The sequence below is a fragment of the Montipora foliosa genome, chromosome 2 (assembly GCF_036669935.1).
Source record: "Montipora foliosa isolate CH-2021 chromosome 2, ASM3666993v2, whole genome shotgun sequence".
NCBI lineage: Eukaryota > Metazoa > Cnidaria > Anthozoa > Scleractinia > Acroporidae > Montipora > Montipora foliosa.
This window is the reverse complement of record NC_090870.1, coordinates 29782673-29808377: the sequence shown is the minus strand read 5'-3', so window position 1 is coordinate 29808377 and position 25705 is coordinate 29782673. Positions and strand designations below refer to the sequence as shown.

At 38.6% G+C, this 25705-nt stretch overlaps 3 protein-coding genes and 1 long non-coding RNA gene across 7 annotated transcripts in view; 1 reads left to right on the top strand and 3 right to left on the bottom strand.

Moving 5' to 3' along the window:
• Window positions 1-25705, bottom strand: part of LOC137992811 (uncharacterized) — a 217588-nt gene that overhangs the window by 84203 nt on the left and 107680 nt on the right. The gene's annotated exons all lie outside the window — the stretch shown is intronic.
• LOC137990668 (uncharacterized) lies at window positions 7678-9064 on the bottom strand. The gene is made up of 2 exons (XR_011121536.1): window positions 9008-9064; window positions 7678-7792 (listed from the first exon to the last, which is right to left on the bottom strand). It is a non-coding gene; the product is annotated as an uncharacterized lncRNA (long non-coding RNA).
• LOC137990666 (uncharacterized) lies at window positions 10023-14653 on the top strand. Of its 2 annotated transcripts, none has more exons than XM_068835790.1 (6): window positions 10023-10783; window positions 11331-11800; window positions 12428-12560; window positions 12658-12833; window positions 13029-13206; window positions 13831-14239. In XM_068835790.1, exons 1-6 carry the CDS (start codon window positions 10147-10149, stop codon window positions 14088-14090), a joined length of 1854 nt encoding a protein of 617 aa, XP_068691891.1. In that variant the 5' UTR covers window positions 10023-10146; the 3' UTR covers window positions 14091-14239. The 2 variants fall into 2 exon arrangements, with proteins under 2 accessions (XP_068691891.1, XP_068691892.1); XM_068835791.1 differs by having other exon boundaries at window positions 10024-10783; window positions 12658-12800; window positions 13831-14653.
• LOC137991458 (uncharacterized) lies at window positions 14983-17162 on the bottom strand. The gene has a single exon (XM_068836539.1). The coding sequence runs from the start codon at window positions 17160-17162 to the stop codon at window positions 15675-15677; it is 1488 nt and encodes a 495-aa protein (XP_068692640.1). The 3' UTR covers window positions 14983-15674.

The window sequence follows — 25705 nt, the reverse complement described above, 5'->3', positions numbered from 1 at the left end:
TAACATGTCATAGACAAAACGGTAAAGATATCAGCGGTCACGTTTGGGTTGAAGTAGCGATTGCGTGATACCTGAACAGTTTATCACATGGTAAACAAAGATCTCTGGGTTAATTGAAAACAAATAACACGCGCTATAGTAGAAGGTGGTTGTAGGTTGTTACTATTCCCAAAAGAGGGGCGGCGTTTATTGCACAGATACGTCGTACTACGTTTATGATGGAGTTTATCAATAGAGAGGCTGAAGCATCTAGCGTCTGTGATGAGCATGATGGCCGTTGCTGTACAAGTGAGAGTTTGAGCGCACGAGATGTGAGGCGAGTTTACCTCATTACTTATAGTCAAGCAAACAGAGACATTGTCATTCTGTCAGGAATGCCTCGCAAATATTAACAAAGTCAACTTATTAGAAAACTTCTATTTGCAACAAGCCACCATTTCACCATGGTATTTGTTACGTGTATGTTTTTGAATTTCAAGCACTCACTGTAAGCAACATTTCTTGCAGGACCTTGAGTAAACAAGACCAAATGAAAACGATAGCATATTTTCAGTACGGGATAGTTCAATGACAGTACTAAATCTTTCAGTCATCTAACCGTTCTAACATCACTTGTTACTTTCACTCTTTTCGAAAAAATACCAAAAAACAACAAAACAAATTTCATCCCTTTTCCAAGTCATGTCATTCCCATTCCCAGTGGAGAGATTACACGCTCCGTTTTCAAAGAGGACGGATATTTACCGGGAACTATACAATGGTCGAGAGATACGTGACTTGCCAGGTAATTATAGGTTTTATTTTAATTACATTTCCCATGTCATACTTTATATCATCGACCTTCCACCCACCATTACAACACCTTCCACTCGCAACTATGGAAAACCTCGCCTACAATCATCTTCATAGTCATCATCTTCATGGTCCACTTCACGACAACCATTATCACGCAAACAGACAAGACACTCTGAACACACAGACGGAGGACGACAGCATAGATCCACAGAACGCAAGAAGGATTCAAGAAGTTACAGCTCACGCAAAGAGAGCAGAAATCGTTTGCATATTCAAAGGCATCGCCATCATGAGAGAAATGATGACCCAAGGCATGGACATCCTAGAGAAACGCCAGCCAACCCACAGCAATGACACTGACAAAATGTAAATCGTGTATGTTTCGGAATTTCAAGCAGTAAGCAATATTTCTTGCAGAACCTTGAGTACACAAGACCAAATGAAAACGATAGCATATTTTCAATACAGGGATAGTTCAATGACAGTACTAAATCTTTCAGTCATCTAACCGTTCTAACATCACTTGTTACTTTTACCGTTTTCCAAAAAAATACCAAAATCAACAAAACAAATTTCATGCCTTTTGCAAGTCATACGATTCCCATTCCCGGTGGAGACATTACACGCTCCATTTAACTACAGTCTCAGACATAATTAGTTGGGACACTTCATGCGAACCTCCTCTATTCCCTTCTCGTGCGTTCCCTGCCCCTCTCATTGTTGTTTATCGCAGTTGAGTCACCGAATCTTTCACAGCAACATTGAGAGGGAAGGAAGAGGCATAAGTGTCCCAACAATGATGTCTGGGACTGTGTAAAAGAGGAATTCTTGGTATGTGAGTACTCGGTAGCTGTATTGGCGGGAAATCGTATCATACTTGTGTGCGTACACGTATCAGAGCGACATTAATTGCTGGGAGTAATGAACGATTTTAATCTGAAGAAGAAATCATTACACGAAATAAGTGTTCCCTTATTTTCTTAAAGAGTGTAACATTAACATTTCATAGACAAAACGATAAAGATATCAGCGGTCATGTTTGGGTTGAAGTAGCGATTGCATGATACCTGAACAGTTTTTCACATGGTAAACAAAGATCTCTGGGTTAATTGAAAACAAATAACACACGCTATAGTAGAAGGTGGTTGTAGGTTGTTACTATTCCCAAAAGAGGGGCGGCGTTTATTGCACAGATACGTCGTACTACGTTTATGATGGAGTTTATCAATAGAGAGGCTGAAGCATCTAGCGTCTGTGATGAGCAAGATGGCCGTTGCAGTACAAGTGAGAGTTTGAGCGCACGAGATGTGAGGCGAGTTTTACCTCATTACTTATAGTCAAGCAAACAGAGACATTGTCATTCTGTCAGGAATGCCTCGCAAATATTAACAAAGTCAACTTATTAGAAAACTTCTATTTGCAACAAGCCACCATTTCACCATGGTATTTGTTACGTGTATGTTTCTGAATTTCAAGCACTCACTGTAAGCAACATTTCTTGCAGGACCTTGAGTAAACAAGACCAAATGAAAACGATAGCATATTTTCAGTACGGGATAGTTCAATGACAGTACTAAATCTTTCAGTCATCTAACCGTTCTAACATCACTTGTTACTTTCACTCTTTTCGAAAAAATACCAAAAAACAGCAAAACAAATTTCATCCCTTTTCCAAGTCATCTCATTCCCATTCCCAGTGGAGAGATTACACGCCCCGTTTTCAAAGAGGACGGATATTTACCGGGAACTATACAATGGTCGAGAGATACGTGACTTGCCAGGTAATTATAGGTTTTATTTTAATTACGTTTACCATGTCATACTTTATATCATCGACCTTCCACCCACCATTACAACACCTTCCACTCGCAACAATGGAAAACCTCGCCTACGATCATCTTCATAGTCATCATCTTCATGGTCCACTTCACGACAACCATTATCACGCAAACTGACAAGACATTCTGAACACACAGACGGAGGACGACAGCACAGATCCACAGAACGCAAGAAGGATTCAAGAAGTTACAGCTCACTCAAAGAGAGCAGAAATCGTTTGCATATTCAAAGGCATCGCCATCATGAGAGAAATGATGACCCAAGGCATGGACATCCTAGAGAAACGCCAGCCAACCCACAGCAATGACACTGACAAAATGTAAATCGTGTATGAAATAAGTGCTCCCTTATTTTCTTAAAGAGTGTAACATTAACATGTCATAGACAAAACGGTAAAGATATCAGCGGTCACGTTTGGGTTGAAGTAGCGATTGCGTGATACCTGAACAGTTTATCACATGGTAAACAAAGATCTCTGGGTTAATTGAAAACAAATAACACGCGCTATAGTAGAAGGTGGTTGTAGGTTGTTACTATTCCCAAAAGAGGGGCGGCGTTTATTGCACAGATACGTCGTACTACGTTTATGATGGAGTTTATCAATAGAGAGGCTGAAGCATCTAGCGTCTGTGATGAGCATGATGGCCGTTGCTGTACAAGTGAGAGTTTGAGCGCACGAGATGTGAGGCGAGTTTACCTCATTACTTATAGTCAAGCAAACAGAGACATTGTCATTCTGTCAGGAATGCCTCGCAAATATTAACAAAGTCAACTTATTAGAAAACTTCTATTTGCAACAAGCCACCATTTCACCATGGTATTTGTTACGTGTATGTTTTTGAATTTCAAGCACTCACTGTAAGCAACATTTCTTGCAGGACCTTGAGTAAACAAGACCAAATGAAAACGATAGCATATTTTCAGTACGGGATAGTTCAATGACAGTACTAAATCTTTCAGTCATCTAACCGTTCTAACATCACTTGTTACTTTCACTCTTTTCGAAAAAATACCAAAAAACAACAAAACAAATTTCATCCCTTTTCCAAGTCATGTCATTCCCATTCCCAGTGGAGAGATTACACGCTCCGTTTTCAAAGAGGACGGATATTTACCGGGAACTATACAATGGTCGAGAGATACGTGACTTGCCAGGTAATTATAGGTTTTATTTTAATTACATTTCCCATGTCATACTTTATATCATCGACCTTCCACCCACCATTACAACACCTTCCACTCGCAACTAGGGAAAACCTCGCCTACGATCATCTTCATAGTCATCATCTTCATGGTCCACTTCACGACAACCATTATCACGCAAACAGACAAGACACTCTGAACACACAGACGGAGGACGACAGCACAGATCCACAGAACGCAAGAAGGATTCAAGAAGTTACAGCTCACGCAAAGAGAGCAGAAATCGTTTGCATATTCAAAGGCATCGCCATCATGAGAGAAATGATGACCCAAGGCATGGACATCCTAGAGAAACGCCAGCCAACCCACAGCAATGACACTGAGAAAATGTAAATCTTGTACGTTTCGGAATTTCAAGCAGTAAGCAATATTTCTTGCAGAACCTTGAGTACACAAGACCAAATAAAAACGATAGCATATTTTCAATACAGGGATAGTTCAATGACAGTACTAAATCTTTCAGTCATCTAACCGTTCTAACATCACCTGTTACTTTCACTCTTTTCGAAAAAATACCAAAAAACAACAAAACAAATTTCATCCCTTTTCCAAGTCATCTCATTCCCATTCCCAGTGGAGAGATTACACGCTCCGTTTTCAAAGAGGACGGATATTTACCGGGAACTATACAATGGTCGAGAGATACGTGACTTGCCAGGTAATTATAGGTTTTATTTTAATTACGTTTACCATGTCATACTTTATATCATCGACCTTCCACCCACCATTACAACACCTTCCACTCGCAACTATGGAAAACCTCGCCTACAATCATCTTCATAGTCATCATCTTCATGGTCCACTTCACGACAACCATTATCACGCAAACAGACAAGACACTCTGAACACACAGACGGAGGACGACAGCATAGATCCACAGAACGCAAGAAGGATCCAAGAAGTTACAGCTCACGCAAAGAGAGCAGAAATCGTTTGCATATTCAAAGGCATCGCCATCATGAGAGAAATGATGACCCAAGGCATGGACATCCTAGAGAAACGCCAGCCAACCCACAGCAATGACACTGACAAAATGTAAATCGTGTATGTTTCGGAATTTCAAGCAGTAAGCAATATTTCTTGCAGAACCTTGAGTACACAAGACCAAATGAAAACGATAGCATATTTTCAATACAGGGATAGTTCAATGACAGTACTAAATCTTTCAGTCATCTAACCGTTCTAACATCACTTGTTACTTTTACCATTTTCCAAAAAAATACCAAAATCAACAAAACAAATTTCATGCCTTTTGCAAGTCATACGATTCCCATTCCCGGTGGAGACATTACACGCTCCATTTAACTACAGTCTCAGACATAATTAGTTGGGACACTTCATGCGAACGTCCTCTATTCCCTTCTCGTGCGTTCCCTGCCCCTCTCAATGTTGTTTATCGCAGTTGAGTCACCGAATCTTTCACAGCAACATTGAGAGGGAAGGAAGAGGCATAAGTGTCCCAACAATGATGTCTGGGACTGTGTAAAAGAGGAATTCTTGGTATGTGAGTACTCGGTAGCTGTATTGGCGGGAAATCGTATCATACTTGTGTGCGTACACGTATCAGAGCGACATTAATTGCTGGGAGTAATGAACGATTTTAATCTGAAGAAGAAATCATTACACGAAATAAGTGTTCCCTTATTTTCTTAAAGAGTGTAACATTAACATTTCATAGACAAAACGATAAAGATATCAGCGGTCATGTTTGGGTTGAAGTAGCGATTGCATGATACCTGAACAGTTTTTCACATGGTAAACAAAGATCTCTGGGTTAATTGAAAACAAATAACACGCGCTATAGTAGAAGGTGGTTGTAGGTTGTTACTATTCCCAAAAGAGGGGCGGCGTTTATTGCACAGATACGTCGTACTACGTTTATGATGGAGTTTATCAATAGAGAGGCTGAAGCATCTAGCGTCTGTGATGAGCAAGATGGCCGTTGCAGTACAAGTGAGAGTTTGAGCGCACGAGATGTGAGGCGAGTTTACCTCATTACTTATAGTCAAGCAAACAGAGACATTGTCATTCTGTCAGGAATGCCTCGCAAATATTAACAAAGTCAACTTATTAGAAAACTTCTATTTGCAACAAGCCACCATTTCACCATGGTATTTGTTACGTGTATGTTTCTGAATTTCAAGCACTCACTGAAAGCAACATTTCTTGCAGGACCTTGAGTAAACAAGACCAAATGAAAACGATAGCATATTTTCAGTACGGGATAGTTCAATGACAGTACTAAATCTTTCAGTCATCTAACCGTTCTTACATCACTTGTTACTTTCACTCTTTTCGAAAAAATACCAAAAAACAACAAAACAAATTTCATCCCTTTTCCAAGTCATCTCATTCCCATTCCCAGTGGAGAGATTACACGCTCCGTTTTCAAAGAGGACGGATATTTAGCGGGAACTATACAATGGTCGAAAGATACGTGACTTGCCAGGTAATTATAGGTTTTATTTTAATTACGTTTACCATGTCATACTTTATATCATCGACCTTCCACCCACCATTACAACACCTTCCACTCGCAACAATGGAAAACCTCGCCTACGATCATCTTCATAGTCATCATCTTCATGGTCCACTTCACGACAACTATTATCACGCAAACAGACAAGACATTCTGAACACACAGACGGAGGACGACAGCACAGATCCACAGAACGCAAGAAGGATTCAAGAAGTTACAGCTCACGCAAAGAGAGCAGAAATCGTTTGCATATTCAAAGGCATCGCCATCATGAGAGAAATGATGACCCAAGGCATGGACATCCTAGAGAAACGCCAGCCAACCCATAGCAATGACACTGACAAAATGTAAATCGTGTATGAAATAAGTGTTCCCTTATGATACACAGAGAGCAGGCAAAAAAGTGCTTCATCCTGGAAAGCCCACTTACTGACATTAAACAGCTCAGAGAAAATTAATTTGCCCCTTGATTTGCTTGCCTTTTAAAATAAAAATTCATCAGATCCTAACCTGATCAAGAGACGTCATTAATGTTATTTTTCTTTCAGAAAGTAAATCCTTTTTTTCATATTTAACAATTGACAAGAAACTACAAAAATTTTACAAGGATCAGTTCAGACAACACAGTGCATATTGCAAAACTGATCTAAACTTGAGACATTTCACATATGCATGCTACATTGTACTTGATGGGTTTGAACAAAATCTTTAGAGCATAGACAACTAGGAAACATCCCTGAAAGGGGCATTCCACAAAATTAATATTTTCAGCTGTATAGCAAGAAGTTCACTCTAGCATTATCTGCCGACTGGCGTAGGTGGTATTATCCTAAAAAGATGATTGTATATTAAGTAGACGGAATCCAGTCATCAGTATAATACACATATGCAAGGGCTATTCCATGTGGGTCCCAATGCTCAAGAAGATGTTTGTTTTTAATTTTAATTTTTTCTCTGACAACTTGTCATTGAATGTGTTTGAAGGTGTTTTGGGTTTCGACATCACTACATGTATCTGAAGCATTACTGGGTTGGCAACTCATCAGATCAAAAGCATTCACAAAGTTTGCGTGCAGGTGCAAACAACATGCATTTGTGATGTTTTTGCTTGAATATGTTGTCCCCATTTTTTTTATAAGTACAACATTTAAAAATGTGGCATCTTAAAGCTCTGTGATGGTCCAAAAAGTTCATAACTGAAAGAAGGTTAAGGACTGGTATTCAGTTCTAAGAAGAAACTGAAAAGTTTGACAATGTGAAGAGTACTAAAGAAACTGCTTAAAACTCAACAGCATTGTCTGGATTTCTCAGTGACTTTATCCAGTCTTTTGTTCCACACTACCAACATGAACAAAGTGAACTCAATAAGATTATTGTGGTTTATTGCTGAGAAAAAAAGGCTGAATTTCTTCTCGCTCCTTTTAGAGCTAATATTTCACAAAACTGCCGCAAATAATACCAGGTGGATCCATCTCCCTAAGGACAAAAAACGAAAATGAATGTTATTGTCCATGAGATGCATATTACAATGCTATAATCTACAATATCATAATGATATTATTATTTTCCTAGACACAGGAAACTGCACATATCAGTTTTTATGGGGGCTGTGAAAATTAGTACAAAAAGTCATTCTTATTACACAACCACGACAAAGAAAACATGATGAGCTAACCATATAAACATACTATAAACCACACATAAATCAATGACCCTTAACTGTTTGCCTTAACACATGTTCTTAAATTTTTTGAGTCTAACCATAATTTTGCCTTGGACGTTGGGTTGAACATAGATTTGTAAATAATGGCCAGTCAAGGGGGAAAGAAAAATACCATCTTCCAAGTTTTGACATAGATGTTGACACCAAGTGTGTTGCATTATTACAATGATGATAGATCATTATTATTTGGCGATTGTGGAAGCTAGACTACAATTAAGTCACTCAGGTGCCACTTTGAAGCAGTATTTCCCTGTCAATAATCCTAGGATTAACAGGAAGCAGGGCCTGGACTTTGTACTTTTATTTAACAAATTGTTCTTTTCCTAATATATCGATGTTCCATTTATTAACAGGCCAACAGTCTCCCGAACATGGGTGTATCAGTTGATTGCACAGGGTATTTTGGTGGGCAAATATTTATGATTCTGTAATCAAGCCTCACTATGGCAATAAATTAAACAATGTTATTGATCACACTACTGTGCAACTAGAACTTCTTCTGAGCGTAATCTCAGAGGCCAGTCTTGCAACCAATTTACCTTTTCATTGAAGAAATGCCCTGAGACAGGGACAAAGAACTTCAATATTTTCTATGTAGTTCTGGCCAGTACTTGTGTTCATTCCAACTTCACAAGTTGGCAAGGTGTTTTCTTTCAGACAGCTGCCTTTATGGGGGCAGTCAGGAGGTTAAGTGGCTATTGCAGAGTGGCAGCACTCTAAATGAACTGCTGCCTGGGTTCAAGGAGAAGGTTGACAACTTTCAAATAATGCTCTTAGAACATGTTACGTTTAATCTTAACGCATTGTAAATACATGTATGATTGATTGTAAAGGTGATTTCAGAAAACCCTGCCCAAATTATCTTGTTGATGAAAACTGTAGAGATTGCATGGGCAATACCCTATTGTGCAAACTGAACCAAGCGTTGTGAACACTTCATGCTTCAAAAACAAATATGGAACACTCACCGTAGCCTCCGTTAGTTTCTGCAGCGCATATTCCCAGACAATTTAACTGGGTTTGGATCTCATAGCCAAAAAATTCCACACAAATTACACAGATCTGATGTGTCTCCTTAAATTAAATCACCATGATCTCACTTCCAAAATTCACACCGTCAAGAGTTATAAAGTGACACAGACAGAAGACGAGATCAAACGATCGAAATGGACACTTCGTGTCTCATGCACGATTTGTGCTCCCTATCTGGCGCATGCGCAGTCGTTTTTCAGCTCTGTCACGTTAATGTTGATTGTTGCTTAGTACTCTAACAACACAGACAAACAAGTAAGACGACCGTTGTTTCTTTCACTCAGTTCACATGCCTCGGTACACTGGATACGACTGCGCTCTTGGTGTTGACCACTTGACGAAAAGAACGCAGGCTCAGGAGGAGACAAAACTTTAGCAGGTCATATAAATAGAACCCATACTTCTCCACTAGTATCGTATTTTCTGATCCAACATAAGTGTCGCTGCTGTTGAATATTTGCTATAGGTATCGGCCCATTCTAACTTGTGCAAGGATTTTACCAGCACAATATGGTATTGTAATATAAGGCAATCAGTCCTTACATAGTCGACAAACTGCCCGCGTATGGCAAGCCAATTGTAGCAATATTCAATAAATAGATATTTCAGTTCAAAGAGTTCACGTTAGTTCAATTCAACGCATAAATTTGTCTTCAAGACACTGGTTTTTTTTGTTCAACGTGCGATTTTGCATTCAATACACTTTGGTACCCTTCAATGCGATTGCCTTGGTTCAACTCTTTTTTCCATTTCAAGAGCAAATTCTGCGTTCAATACCTTCTATTTCGTTGAACGCGATTTATTTTGGTTCAACGTGCCATTTTGCATCCAACACACTTTGGTACCCTTCAATGCGAGTGCTTCGGTTCAACCCTTTTTTTTCCATTTCAAGAGCAAACTCGGCATTCAATACTTTTTATTTCGTTCAACGCGATTTATTTTCGTTCAACGATTTATTGCACAGCGGTTGACCGAATGAAACTCTTCCCCAGTCTTCATAGAGTTCTCGTCGTTGTTTACAGCGCGCCATTTTACGTTCGCCACTTTAAAAAACAACGAGCAATTGTCTGCACAAATGGATCGCTCATCTCTTTCGAAGTTGTCGTCTTGCCTCGGAGAAGCTTCAGAGCTTGTGAAAAAGATTTTGGACGAAGAAACTGCTAGCTCTCAGACATCCCGGCCTGAAAGTTCAGGTTCTAGTGGAAACCGAGTGTTTTCAGCGTTGCAAAGAGCGAGGTCAATGCTAAACTCGTCACAATCAAGTGCATCTGGTCTTTGCAAGCGGTTGAATAAGCGTGAACGCTTACGAGCTTCCAGTACAACAAATGATCAAGGACAGAGGAAAAAAGCTAAGAAGGAAGACTTGAAAGCGTTCGAGTTCGTTCTACTGTCGTTAGGCGACGAGGACGAAGATGAGTGGGTTATATCCGACGATAAGATCATGCTTCGAGGACTTATTCAACTTTCCCCTGAATCTTCTGAGGCGGATATTCGAGGGAAATTAGGTGAAGTAACGAGGGTGAAGTTCCCCACTGTTACAGACTCTGACTTTGTTTTTCTACGAGCCATTAGAAGAAAGCTGTCGATTCCAGTGACCTGCGATTCATTTGCATACAAGCAGCTGAAAGTTGTGGCTGGCCAAGGGGCCATTTATGTCAAGCTTAAACCAGGTTTTGAATGCCTGTTGGAAAACAACGTCAGCAGTGACGATGGTAAGCGATGTTGTTGACAGGAATTTGACAGAAAGTACATATACATGTATGCATTGTAATGAGGGGGTGGTATTAATTATTTATTGTTATTAATATGAATTCCTTCTGTTCCCCTAGATGCCTTCCCTTGAACTTGGTAGAATCCTATTATCTGGCCAACGCAGACTGATTTTAATCAATCTACTATTAATCTTAATGGTTATTATAATCCATTACATGTACTACATTTTATACATTGTATTAATCTCTTTTGTCCTATATTATGAAAGTGTGCTAAAAGTATAGTTCCTAAACTGAATCATTCAGTTTGCTTTTATTTTATTCTAAAAAATAGAAAACAGTGATTTGGAGTGAAGGCTTATTTAGGGTAGTGCCTTTCATATTCATGATCTTTCACAATCACTGGATTGGTGAAAGTGATGCCAGCAATCAGAAGCTTTTATGCAGTCCATGCAGTCTCCAGTGTTACACATTTTCTTGGGAATTAATATAAAGTAATCCCCATCTGTTAACATGCATGACTAAAATGTAATTTCAATTCCTTTAGAATTATTAAATTCATACATGGGTGAGAATGAACAAGTGAACAACAGCCAGTCAACCCCCCAAGTTGACAACAGCCAATCCACCCCCCAAGTTGACAACAGCCAATCCACCCCCCAAGTTGACAACAGCCAGTCCACCCCCCAAATTGAGAAAAGCCAGTTCACCCCCCCAGTTGAGAACAGCCAATGCACCTCCCACGTTTGTCCAGAAATGGACAAACTTGCTGAAGAAGCTGTGGCCTACTGTCAAGAAAATGACATATCAAATCCAAGTGAGATCTTAAGAGTAATCCAAAACAAGTTTGTCAAAGGAAGAAATCTGGAAGTGGAAAGAGTCGATGCAGTGTCAGAAGGAATGACCCAATACATCTTAGTAGACAGGAATAGTATTCTTGTAACAGCATTCGAGGAATTGAAAGAGGTTGCTTTAATGGATTTACGGAAAACTCTACAAGTGGATTTTTATGGGGAGGTTTGTGTATACTACATTCAATTATTTTGATATATTGCATATACCGTACAGCAAAAACCCACATAAAAGAAACACTATTTTTCAAGGTCAGACTGATGTGGTTCTTTATATATTTTTCAAAGGTAGTTATTAAGTGTCTATGTAGAACGTAGACGAGACTGAGAACTAACTTACAATACTAAATAACACATTTTTCTTGTATTAGTAAATTGGGTACTCAGAGTCAAATTATGATGTTTTTACAATAATCCAATAAAGCTTAAAACCTTTCATATAAAAACCAGTCTAATCTCTCAGGCTGAAGTAGTTCTTGTTTAGTGGGTGTTATAAATGGCAAATTTCAGCCTGGTAGTTCTTAACCCGCTGGTTATCTTAATTGGCTTTTTACTGTATACTGTTTTTAAATTACATTATGTCCAGCATTGGAAATGTGTTATTTTGATAAAATACAAGAATTATATCAACATAGCATCAAATGATTGAATAAACAATTTTGTCCACTCAAAAAAATTTTTTTCAATCTCATGTTTACAGACCGAAAGCGGCAGTGTAGCCCATATAGATTCAAACCCTCTCTTGATAGGCATAAATATAATAACTTTTTTTCCTGTATATATTAATTTCTAGGAAGCTGATGATGTAGGTGGGCCAAGGAAAGAATTTTTCCGACTTGTTCTTTCTGAAATATACACCAAATATTTTGAGAAAGGACTCAAACATCATCTAGCAGAAGATTACCTGACAGTTGGTAAAATACTTGGTAAAAATATCTTATAAGTTACTGTAAAACTTCAGATTCTCAGTACAATATGTTCTTTCCTTGAATGCTTTTATTAATTTGCCTTTTTTTATTACAGGACTAAGTATCCTCCAGAATGGAAAAATGCCTCATTTTTTGGAAGAAGACATCCTGCAAGAGATTTTTTCCATTTCACCAATGCCACCAAATTCAGCCATCCAACATTTGCGAAATGGGCTAAAATGTCTCGGGATACACCAGGTTATCATGGCATTAAAAGTGAAAACTCATTCGGTGAAAAAATTCAGTACCCTTTTTAGTAAAGCAGTAAATATTTATGCCCTTGCACTATTTGAGTATAAGATACACTGTAGCTTAAGGTCCTTTTTTAAATGAGGTATGGCTGTTATTTATTTTAGAATCTTCTTCCTTTCTAAAGACACAATGAAGGTATACATGTAGTTACTGAATTTATTCACATTTTCACAGATTGGATGTCAGTTACCAATGTTCTTGCACTTATTGAGACGAAACCCAGATCACAAGTTAACAGTGAAGCAATTGGTACAGTTGCTTAAGCCTGAATTTAGCCCTGAAGGGTCAAACAGTCGTTCTCTGGAGAACACAGTGTATGCAGCATTTATAAAATACATAAGGGAAGTAGCAAGTAAGTATATTTAACCTAATGTGGTATCATAACAGCATCACTACAGAGAAAACATATGATTCTTCTTACTCACTCAAGTTTGTGTGTGGGAGGTCTGTACATAAATTTATCATTGTTACTAAGCAAGATGATGCAATTGCCTGGTTCATGGGAAATTAACATGTCAACAATTACTTAAATTGTCCACTGACTGTAGTACACATCTATTTATTTATTTATTTATTTATTTATTTATTTTGCCTAATAAATTAATAGTGATATTTACAATGTCAATTTACAATACATTAATTTGAGGCAAGGAGGTGTCTTGAAGCCTCTAAGGCTTATAAATGGCAGAGACCTCCCAAATCATACAAGCTTGATAGTGTGTACTGATATTTTTAATATAAAAATTAATAATTAACATTGATTCTTAGCTTACAAAACTAAAACTTCAAAAAAGCAGCATTTATAGCATTTCTGTAAAAATTTTTGAAACTCTTTTAATTCAAGCAGGAGAAAATTTCATAGTCCTGGGACACCCAACAAAACACAACACAGTAATAAAACAATAATTGTTCGATCTTAGTAAAAGAATTGTTGATGTTCAGTACCAAAATAAATGTGTGCATCTTTTCTTGTCAGGTGGTAGAAGACATGGGTTGTCATTATCAAGCATCTTAGCATTTGTGACTGGCACAGACGAAGAACCTGTTCTTGGTTTCCACATTCATCCGAGCATTCAATTCCATGAGGTGCAAGATTCATTTTTACCCTCTGCAAACACCTGCATTGGCTGTCTCAGGTTGCCAAGGCCAGCACTGAATGTACAGTTACCAGCCACAGAAGTGCTCTTCTCTTTATATGATATGGCATTTCTTAACACCTTTTTTGGTACTAAGTAAATCTCAGAATTTATGTCTGGATCATAGTTATTATTTCTGTATGTTTTTCGTTGTTGGTAACAGCAAATGTTCTGTAACAAATAGTTATAGACCCTTTTAATAAATACTATGCTATACTGTAGATGTCAAGAGCATAAGGCAAGGTATTGTGATATTTATCAGAAAGGCCTATTAATATATAAATACATTTCAGATTATAGTTATCATTACACAAATTGTTACAGTTTAAGAATTTCAATATACAAAGTACATTTTATTTCATTGTACATGTTACGTGTTATAAATTTATATAATGGGGTCTATGATTTAAAAGCACTTGCTTTTTATTTTTCTCCGTTTTATAAAGTGCTTGCACTAAACACATGAAACAAATAGCACTATTTAGTACTAAATATCGCTAATTAGAAACAGTACAAATCAAGGGATTTATTATGAACTAAAACTATGTAGTACTAAATAATGTTTCATAGGTTTAATTTTATAAATTCTACAATTTATTGACTTTAATTTGTGTTTATATTCTGTAGTACATATGATTAATAAAGATCGATTGAAGACATGGTAAGATTGTCAATTATACATCTACTGTGTGCTTAATATTACTGTACCTCTTCACCGAGTCTCAGTAACCAAAAATATGTAGTCACGGACTGCATGTCTTTATTGCAAATGTAAATCCAGATTTAAATCTGTTTTGTTTCATCAGCTTTTATTTATACAGTATATTAAGCGGAGCAACCGTAAAACCCGGAATCCGGAATCACAGGTCATTGTTTTACCAGTACAGAGAGTAAAAAATACCCTAAACATTCATAAAAGCTAACCTTAGGCCTAAAAACGTTTGTTTACGCCTAATTAGGCCTAAGGTTAGCTGTTATGAATGTTTAGGATATTTTTTACTCTCTGTATTGGTAAAACAATGACCTGTGATTCCGGATTCAGGGTTTTACGGTTGCCCTATTAAGCCTAGCTTTTGAGCAACTTGCTCTTTATCAGGGCATACAGTAAACCTTGGTTTTCAATACGACACGAGCATAAGGATTAGCAGAAAACAAAGGAATGAAGTCAAGTGTATGACCTAAGACATCGACATAAGACCAAGGATAAGCAAAGTAAAGACAAAGGAACAAACAAAGAAAAACACCTTATTTTATCTTCTAAAGCCCCACAGGACACGTTTTTCGTCGTTTTTATTTGCTTATGCTTGCATCATAGTGAAACCCTGTCTTCATAACACTACTGTCACCCCAGAGAAGTAGACCCTAATTCTGTTGTTGACCTTTGTTTTTATTTCCTGATGAGACACTAATTACTAGAAATACATGTAGTTGTTTTTAGTCCTGATCCATTCCCCTAAGCCTATTTTCCTTGGGTCAAATGACTTGTCATTTTATTCAAAAATGGCTTTACAATTCAAATACATAATTTTTGTACTGATTTTGTGCTATAAATGTCATGACTAATAATATTACACTATTATCATGCCCTTTTTTTCTGGTTGTATCCAACTCTGGACTGTGTGCCCCTTTTCAGTTTTAAAAATATCTGATGATATGCTGTGCAATATCTCAGAAAAACGGTTTATTACAAGTTTACAGCTTGTTTTACCAGGTCTAAGGCATTAATGTAAATGTCCATACCCATGTCTGTAGAGGATTTCAATGGATCTATTTCCTGTCGGAGAATCAGCAAAACATCATCCTGATTGGGTATCTCTACTGGAGATACTGTGACATTATTATCACTATCATCAAATGGGGAAGGGCCCTGTGGGTCGTGGCCATAGAATACCAGGTCATCTGGGTCTTCATCGAGGTCACCATGTGATAGTGGATTATCATCATGAAGCATTCCATTCATCCACATTTGATATGGAGACCAACTGTTTGCAGTTCTAATGCCGTGATGATTGAAGGTTTCCTGGTACTCGTGAAGTGCTTTATTAATTCTCGGAAGAAAAACAAAATGCAGTGCAAACATGTTCGTAGGATCTTCAATGTTTAAGTTCCCAGAATCCTCTAAAGCATAGAACAGATAATAAAAATAGTGCATAACACAACGAAACACATCCCTCCACAGCCGCTCTATTCTTTGGTTGTGGGTGGAAGGCCCAGCAATGAAGCTGCCTCTACCTGCCCCTCTTGCATCTACTATAGCATCGCAAACCAAAACGTTTTCGACCCCTCTGTCAACACGAATGCGGGAAGGCCACAGTCCATCTTTCTCAACAGCATCTAAAAAAAGGGATAGTACAGTTTCTGATAGGTTGTTTGGACTGCAGTGAAGAAACATTATTCGTCTGGAAAAGCCATCTATGCAGCCGTGAACAACTAGCCCCCAGCGAACGAGAGAGTGATGCCCATCAAGGTGCCATAAGGAATTAGGCCAAGGCACAAGGTAAGTCCTTCGTGTTACAACTGCACCCCAGCGCAACGCTGCATTTTCAGGATCTACCCTTGCCATACTCTGACGTACTCTACTCCTTTGTACTCTCAAACCTTTTGACCTCAAGTAACCAGTAATGTATGACTGCCCTGTTGTTTTGCCATGCTGATTCATGTATTCTGATATTATGTTATCTAACTCTCCATCAGACATCAGGCTGAAATCAGTCATAGATTTTAGACCATACTCTTGAACTCTCCTGTAGATAGTCCATCTCGACACTCCTAATATATCGGCTATTGTTTGCCATGAAAAACCAAAACCTTTAAGGTCCTCTAGCATTTCTTGTGGAATTTGAAATGATGGACGTCCAGCTCTTCCTGTGCACTTAGATGCAATTGACACTTGAGCAACAGCAGTTGGCCTGTTGTTTAGATCTAAATTTTTCTCCCGCAAGCATTGGAAAACATCATAAAAAGCACTTGCAAGGGAGCTCCATGTATCCTGGAAGTCAATATCATTTTCAGCCAAGGTTCGAAGCAAGCTAATCGTTTGATCGACAACCGTCTGCGTTTGCAAACTATCTGATGAGCAGTCTCCAAGTAAAGACTGTTCTGCTTTGTCCAGAACTGTGTGAAGAAATTTCGATAGGTCTTCGTCAGCATTAAAATTTGATTGTAAAGACATTATGCTCATGAAGCGAAAAATTAAAATGGCTTCCCAAACTGTGTTGCAGCCTCCCGTGACCTCACGAGATCAAGAGGGACTGGGCAATAGTGGTCAACCGCTGTGCAATAAATCGTTGAACGAAAATAAATCGCGTTGAACGAAATAAAAAGTATTGAATGCCGAGTTTGCTCTTGAAATGGAAAAAAAAGGGTTGAACCGAAGCACTCGCATTGAAGGGTACCAAAGTGTGTTGGATGCAAAATGGCACGTTGAACCAAAATAAATCGCGTTCAACGAAATAGAAGGTATTGAACGCAGAATTTGCTCTTGAAATGGAAAAAAGAGTTGAACCAAGGCAATCGCATTGAAGGGTACCAAAGTGTATTGAATGCAAAATCGCACGTTGAACAAAAAAAACCAGTGTCTTGAAGACAAATTTATGCGTTGAATTGAACTAACGTGAACTCTTTGAACTGAAATATCTATTTATTGAATATTGCTACAATTGGCTTGCCATACCCGCGCAATTCCATGATAAACTTATTCCAGCATGATAGCCCGATATTCATGGCTTCTTTTTCGCAACGGATCATATGTTCATCTTCGGTGGTAAACATTTGTTTCACGGCATAGAACAGGTTTAACTTTTCATGTTTACAGAGGAGAACCTGTAATAAAAAAAAAATGTTAAGAATCAAAGTGGAGAGTTTGCAGTTAAAATTTTAGAATAACAACGGTTGTCTAGAATAATTCAATCAACTGAGCCCCTTGTGCGTGACGATTGATAAGAATTAAAAAACACAGGATCTTTTGTTTTACGGTTAGAGTCCACTGTTTCTGTATCTGTATTGTTCGTCCATTCTATCTAAACCCACGCAAGCTCATGGGTGACGCCTGAATGCGCCAACTCCACTTCCCAAATTTGTCTTGCGCTCAACTTCCAAATAATGCTAATACCTCTTGTTCCTTTTGTATTGAGAAAATCACAACGACGAAAACGTAGGAACACTTTAAAGAGCAATCACTAACCTTAAATTCTTCATAGGGTTTAGCCCTAATTAATGGAATGTATCCGAATTATCGAATGACCTCACTTACCTTTCCAAAGGCACCTTGTCCAAGGATTCTATCAAAAATGAGTTCTTTGGGGCTTTCGATCCAGATTGCCTCTTCTGGCCGCAACTCATCATTCTTTGTCGATGTATTCTTCTTGGGTTTTGGCTTCTTGTTGAATGGCGATCCTGAACTTGATTTCTGGAGCTTTCTTTTAATTTTCCTTGGGCACTAAAAAATTACGACAGTGAGAAGGGATTTGACTGCTTTGTCTATGATATTGGTAAAGCACACATATTATTAATAAAGCGGGCTGGTCTGTTTTCATTTTCATTCAATTCTTTATTGATTCACACGATTTCTAGAAGTGAATTACACAAAAATTGACCTGGGAAGGCATACTGAGGGCTTAGAAGGTAAGGAGAAAGCATTAGTAGAAACAAAGTTTGAATCTTGAGAAGAAAACACTTGCAGTGTTTCCTAAAAGTTTGCTAAAACTAAGGGCATGAATTTGCCTAATCATTTCCTGTGCTCCAATATGTTTCTCGTTATGAACGTCAAGACATCTCGCTACAAATCAACTTTTTTCACAACGCGATTTGCAATGATTTTTTTGGGTGTGTGCTTAGGTGCGCCTATCAAAAGTGCAACGCAAAGGCAAGGAAAAACGTTCTTGAACGCTTTCTTCGCTACTGTGTCAGCGTAAGTGCAAAACCGATTCTTCAAGAAAAACGACTGGAATCCTCCCTCCGCATATTGTAGCTTGCAAAGGTCAGAATCGTAACCGGTAAAGTAAGCAATCTCGTGGAAATCCTAACCTTCTGATTTTGACCTCATCAGTGGAATTTTTGAGAGATATTGAAATCGGAACTAACTGAAACGTTCTTGTACGCTTCAGTCAATATTTCTGTCTGCTGATACATTGAACACTACATCGTTCATAAGGTTGAAATGGTCTTTTCAAACTCAGGCGAGACCACCGAATTGATCGAACGCTCTTATTCCAAATTGCATGGGAATATCACGTGACAATTTGTTCATGATTTTCTGTTGTGAAAAACGTGGGATTCTTCGTCATAATAATTGCAACAAGGATTTCTTCCTCGCGCCACTCGCTGGCAAAAATACTTGACAAATGTAATTGTCCTATGGAGGCTTATGGACGAAAAATCAAGCTTTTGCTTACCTTATCTTTCAGATCAATTTTCTTTGCTGTCAGGTCATTGGTTACGTCCGTGTGACTGTCAACCTCGCCAGAAGTAACTGACGAAGAAATACTGGAAAAGAGTGAAGTATGATTAGAGTTAAAAATTAGCTGATAACAAATCTAAACATTTTGAGATCAGATCAGAGGTCAGTGCTTCCTTTTATGGCCCATCGACTGGACAAGCACAGGATGAAATATGTGATCACAATTTAGCGAGTTGCAAGTAGAAGGCAAACCATATTTTTGCTTTCAAATGCTACTGATCAATCAATAAATCTTTATTTATACAGGATAACTATTTAAAGCGACGCTTCGCTCATGGGGTCGTGTCTCAATAATTAAGTAAAATAACTTAATCAATTAGAAAATAGATAAATAGGATATACACCAGGTACTGTAACAATCATATAGCTACTTACAGTTTAAAATACTAACAAAATATCTTACAAGTCTAAAACGATAAAAGCTTAAAATTCTAAAATACAAGGTGTTACTCTGGTATCGACTAATTATTAACACTAATTATACTTAAAATTCCTCCCTTCCGTTTAATGTTTGAGGGGAGATGTATTCGAAATCTATGTGTAGCAGAGCCTTCGACTGTCTTGCCATGATAGCGTATTTCTTAACATTGTCTATATCGTCATTAAGTTAAGGAACCAACGTGTTCCAAACTATTGCTCCTCTTCGAGCTATAGAGTTCTTCATATAGTTGGTGTTAAAACGAGGGACATCAATTTCCAGTTTTTCCTAAGTCGGTATCGCTAAATGTTATCATTGTTCTTAACTATGATAGCTGACATAGCGTCTGGAGTCAGGTTACTGTGGATTTTATACATAAGCTTAGCTAAGCTAATTTTATACTTGTAAAATTCATTAATAATTCATAAGGATGACAGCCAACAGAAACGCACTATTCAGGTCACATGTGTTGGTTTGTAAATCCCGTTAAAATTCAACTGTCTGAAAGCACAGGGCTGGATTGAATAAATAGCAGGGAAAGGCTGGGGTTGATGAATTTTTAATTAGTTGAATTAGCAGTAAAATTAAATGTCATAAAGACTTCTAACTCGTCTAATTAGTATGCTTAACTTTCATAAAAACGAGTCCTGTAAATTTTTACAAAGTTTATTAATCAATCACAAGTTTGACATTTCAATCACAACTATTGGCTAAATTCAATGCTAAACTCCTATAGGACAACTCCACGCCCACGTGATTAACATAACAATCAAAATCTATTGTTTCATTTCACAACTAAGATAAAATATTCGCGTCCGACCTTTATGGGCTATAAAACGGTTTAACTGCCCATGAAGGTCTCCCGCTCATATTTTATGTATCACTAAAACGGCTCGCCTGTGGCTCGCCGTTTTAACTGCCCATAAAGGTCTCCCGCTCATATTTTATCTATTACAAAAGGGCTTAAGAAGACCATCAAAAGGGCTTAAGAAGACCAGTTAGCATTTTTCATGACATCTGATAATTTTCGCAGCTCTCAGACAATGCAGTTCGCCTGAAAATGCTTTAGTTCAGAGAACGTACTTGTGATGCGATATTCATTTCATTAAAATTGAAATATTTCGCATTTTTATGTGACTGGGTGTTTAATGTAACCAAGGACCCGTTTCTGGAATTCCCGGTAACTTTCCGGTCCCGGCGAGTGGCCCGGTAAATACCCCATAACGTTTCCACTGTTTCTCCCTGCTTTTCGAATTTTGTCGTCAACGAAGCCTCATCTCACTCTGCAACGCCGTCCTAACTCTGTCCTATTCATGACTCTAAATTCACAATTTCAGAAAAAAAGTAAAATTCATTTTGTTTCCGGCAGAATCTTTCCTTCAAAGGTTTAGATCGTCTTCATTGGGGCATTTGAGAAACGGTCTCCAGAGTCATAGACAGGACTATTTGGGTGTGGGATAGGAAGAGGAAGGGGGGGGGGGGGGAGATTGCGAAATAAGGAAAAGTGGGTTTATCTCTAGTTTTTTGGCGTTTAGTCCCTGTCCAGTTACTACGGTATATCTCCGCTCCTTGTCCTTTGAGTCGTTTGTAAATTTCCCCTTTCTCATTCTTCCCTGGATAAATGGGGAACGCTAGGCTGCGTACATTTACTAGTTTTTTTTTTGTACGCCGATGAAGACGGACGAAAATATGCGAATCCTTCATTCAGCTTCGTGTGGCCTTTTTTCGTGGGAGGCATAGAATAAGTTGATTGGTCGCTCTAGAAACGCAGAATAATAACCGATCTGTCTCTTCGCTGGAAATAGTTGAGAAAGGCAATACCTTTTCAAAGCATCAGTGGATGAGTCAATCGTAACCGGCAAATATATTCGAACACGTCCAAATGAAATAAAGACATTTTTCTCATCTAGATTGTTTTCAAGAAAACAGAAAGGCAGAAGAAACCAGCAGTAAGAACTAAAACAGCTGCTATCGTTAATTGCGCAGTGGATGGAACCATCTCTATTTGCAATGAATAAATCCAAGTTTAACATATGAAGCGCTACTTTTCTTACCTTGTGTCATTATTTGTTCCTGTAAGAAAATCGAAAACACTTTTAATAGCGATAAACGTCGAGAAAAATGTGTTCATAACCATGGCTTTCTCGGCAGAATCGCTTCCAATCCAGTAAAATAGCTATCTCTAAATGAAAAGGCTTTCGTCATAATGAGTATTATGACCACGCGCGAGCGGAGGGATTCCATGAGCCTCGCTGGAAATATTGACGTAGCTCAGATATAAAAAGGACTGCGCAGTTTTTGACCTGGCCCCAGGTTGTTTAAAAGGTGGATAACGCTATCCACCGGATAAATCTCGATCCATTGGATACTACAATTGGTTTTGCTATGACTTATCCGCTGGATAGTGATTTATCTACCTAACGGATGTCGATATCCATCGTTTGGCGCTAGGTCACAATTTCCTTTTCAGAAGGATCACTCATGTTTTTTTGAATTGCAGTACGGTTGATTTATTAATAGCAATGTAATTTATACAGCGCATTTGTGTGGCTTAGCGACAGTTTTTCGACCTTATTCGATAATACTAGAGGAGTCTAATTAACCTGCATGTTCAGATGTCATTCTCAGTTCACAGACCTTGAGTGTTTGTCCGATCGCAGGGGCTCCTCTCCCAGAGACTTAGCCAAGCAGTCGGCAGTTTTGCAAATCTGACGAGTATGCGAACGATTAAAACCAGTTGCATACGAAACGAACGTGAATGAAAAGAAAGGAAAAAAAAAAGGAAAGGAAAGGAACTTTAAATATTTAAGTGTCTAGTCGTTCTAGCGCTGAAGCACTAATTGGGGACACTATAAATTGAAATTAACAATTAACACAAATCAAGTCAAATGTTGGTTTTTGAGGAGAGGGGAAACCGGAGTACCCGAGGGAAACCTCTAGGTGCAGAGTAGAGAACCATCAAACTCAACCTACATTTGACGACGAGTCTGGGAATCGAACCCGGGCCACATTGGTGGGAGGCAAGTGCTCTCACCACTGCGCCATCCCTGAACCCCAAGGTGGGTCGTATGCGTCGTTTGTCAGAAATACTCCTTCTATCTGGCATCATATCATTCATAACAGATACAAATTGCGGCGAGGAAAACGTAGAGAGGGCAAGTAGCCAGCCCTGTGCCACAGCACGCAGGCAATTTTTAAAAGTGGGGTCTTTTCTCGATTTGCTTAGAAAAATCGAAAAGAAAATGCTTTGCTCACTGGGTGATTTCTGCAAAAAGGGAAGGAGAGTCTAAGGACGCTTTCCATTGGACAGAACTGACCGGCCAGACCGGGGCATTTGGAGGAACTAACACACTTCGAGGATGATATGTACTCCTCCAGAAGAATACGAGGGATTATCATGCAAGTGTTCCTTCAAATTGTTGCATTTTCTTTGCAAACTGATGGGTCTGACCGGCCAGTTCTGTCAAAAAGAAAGCGCCCTGAAAAATATTCCTAAGTGGAAGCAGCTGAAAACGGGGCATTTTTCTTTCAATTTTCACTAAAGAAGATTTTATTCCATTGTTGTTACTAAAATTTGTCAACTAGAATGTGGCGGACTATTGCAGTTTTCCTGCTGATCTCGATAAAACTTACGGGATGAAACAAAAGTGAAATACTTCTAAATGCACCTCTTTGTGCTGACGCCCTAGTGAATTTAGTCTTAAGGTGGCTCAAACCAGTTTCTATACTTTCAAGAGACCTTCTTATTAGAAGGATTAACACTACAACACTTTATAACGTAACAGCAATGTTTTGGTAGCATTTGAAACATCCATTATTGCTGAAAAAGATTCAGTCATTTTTGTGACGACGGTAACAGTTTATCATTGGAATAGGAAAGCCTGGCAAAAACACCTCATATTTTGGCCTTAGTTGCTCATATCTGAAAAGCGAACTCGATGACCCCAATTTTTTATTGCATAAAAGTAATCAGTAGGCAAACATGAAATTCTGTGCAGCGGATTTATTGATTCAGAGCTACCTTAAATTTTCAATTATTTAAGGTGGCTCTAAGCTACGAGGCGCTAAATTAGATTACTCCTTTGACGCTAGATTTCGCTGAAAGGTCGGTTATACTTCAGAAGAAACCGCCTGAAATATTAACTCTCCTTGGTGTCACATTAATTGTCAACACCTCCGTCAATCCCACCCAAATAAAATATCTTGATGACAAATCTTATTTCCAACAATTCGACCAAAATATAAATCATCTAATATCTTTCATTGTTCAAGATGGGGCAGTTTCCGGTTTTTGCGATACAATTAATGTTGGGAGTCCAGCAAGCGGCTATTTCGTTCACAGAGATCATTGGCAGAGATTGAGCAAGTGGCCGAAAATTTCTTTGCTTGAGCTAAACAATCGCCTGAGTTGATTATTGAGGAATAGCATCAAATGAAGATACCCATGCAGAGGGCGTTACAATAACTCTTAAATTGGAGAGGGCGCGAGATTCGAAGCTTACGCCGCAATCGGAGTTAGTCTTCGCAGTGGAGATGTTGTTTCAAGTTTACAGCGATCGCCTCGATCTTGGAAAGGGGTGGTAAATATTGAACGAGGAATTACATGTCTTTCCTCTTTTGGAAATACTAGGACAATTCGTTTTTTTGACTCTTTCCTGACGAAGTAAAACGATCCCTTTCTGTGAACTGAACGATGACAGCGAAAGTCCTCTCGATCCAGCACTGCTTGGTGCCAAGTACAAAAAAATGCGACGTCTTAGTTGCTTGGACTCTTGGTCTTTGTAGCCTGCGTGGCAGGCCGTAGAAGGGGAATGAAACATCTTCCAGATGCAAAACAAAGTTGTGAGCACACGAACCTAAAATCTCACAAAGGGCAAACATGACGAACGCAAAACCGAATGAAAGGATCCGAAATAAGAAATGTTTACACCTCAGTGATATTGGGATACGCTGACTGAAACGTTAAAGTGTTAAAAAATCCGTGTTACTTCTATCTTTGTGAATTGGTGCCATTCGTGTCAAAATAAATTGAGTTATTGGGTAATTAAATCCGGATTTCTATTATGCGGTGGGAGCTAAGTTGGGGTTCAGTCAGTTCAGTGAGAAAGCTTTAATGTCGTTCGCCGATTAAGAAACTCAAGCCTATGTTGTGAGCGAAAACTCAATTGCAATGGCATCTAAAAAGTGAAAATGTTGGATTCAGCCGTCTTATGGAAATGTTATGAATAAGATAGTTCATCAAAATCTTGCATGTTGAAATGATGAAAGCGTCAGTACAGAACTCCCGGCAGCGGTATGTTGGAAATACCCGAAATTTATTTTCTTTGAGCTGTTCTTTGCACCAGCATCATCCGCGGGTGTCAATTTTTTTATTGTTTCACGGTCTTCATGTTAGCAACCTAGGGGGAGGTCACCGCATTATTCACAACACTGTTAATTTCGAAACTTTGCAGCTGGTTGCCAGTACATGTAGCTGGTAAAAGGAGTGCTCAATTTTACTTAATTAGCCACATTAATTACAAGAATGGTTTTCGCCAGTTTTCTCTCTCGCTGCGGAAGTGTTTCACTCTCCCTTGGCCCACTGGTTTCACTGCATTTCGTAGATTCACGTTATTTCCAATCCAACAACCTGTACCAAATCAAACTACTACTTTTTCTTGGTGACCTATTGATTTTATTTGTAAACACTAAGCGAGGTTCACCATCTACCAGTGGAAGTGTTACCATTGAGATAGCTGATCATCTTCCAGTTTTTGCTATATTGTATGAGGTAGATCAGATGCCTTTCCCTGACTCTTTTGAATTTAGAGATTTTAAAAGGTTTAATAGTGACTTGCTT

Bases quoted from the DNA above. Each gene is read 5' to 3' on its own strand.
- LOC137990666 (XM_068835790.1), top strand. From the start codon at position 10,147: ATGGATCGCTCATCTCTTTCGAAGTTGTCGTCTTGCCTCGGAGAAGCT. The intron at 11,801-12,427 runs GTTTGTGTATAC...ATTAATTTCTAG, and splicing joins AAGTGGATTTTTATGGGGAG to GAAGCTGATGATGTAGGTGG. The intron at 13,207-13,830 runs GTAAGTATATTT...TTTTCTTGTCAG, and splicing joins ATACATAAGGGAAGTAGCAA to GTGGTAGAAGACATGGGTTG.
- LOC137991458 (XM_068836539.1), bottom strand. From the start codon at position 17,162: ATGTCTTTACAATCAAATTTTAATGCTGACGAAGACCTATCGAAATTT.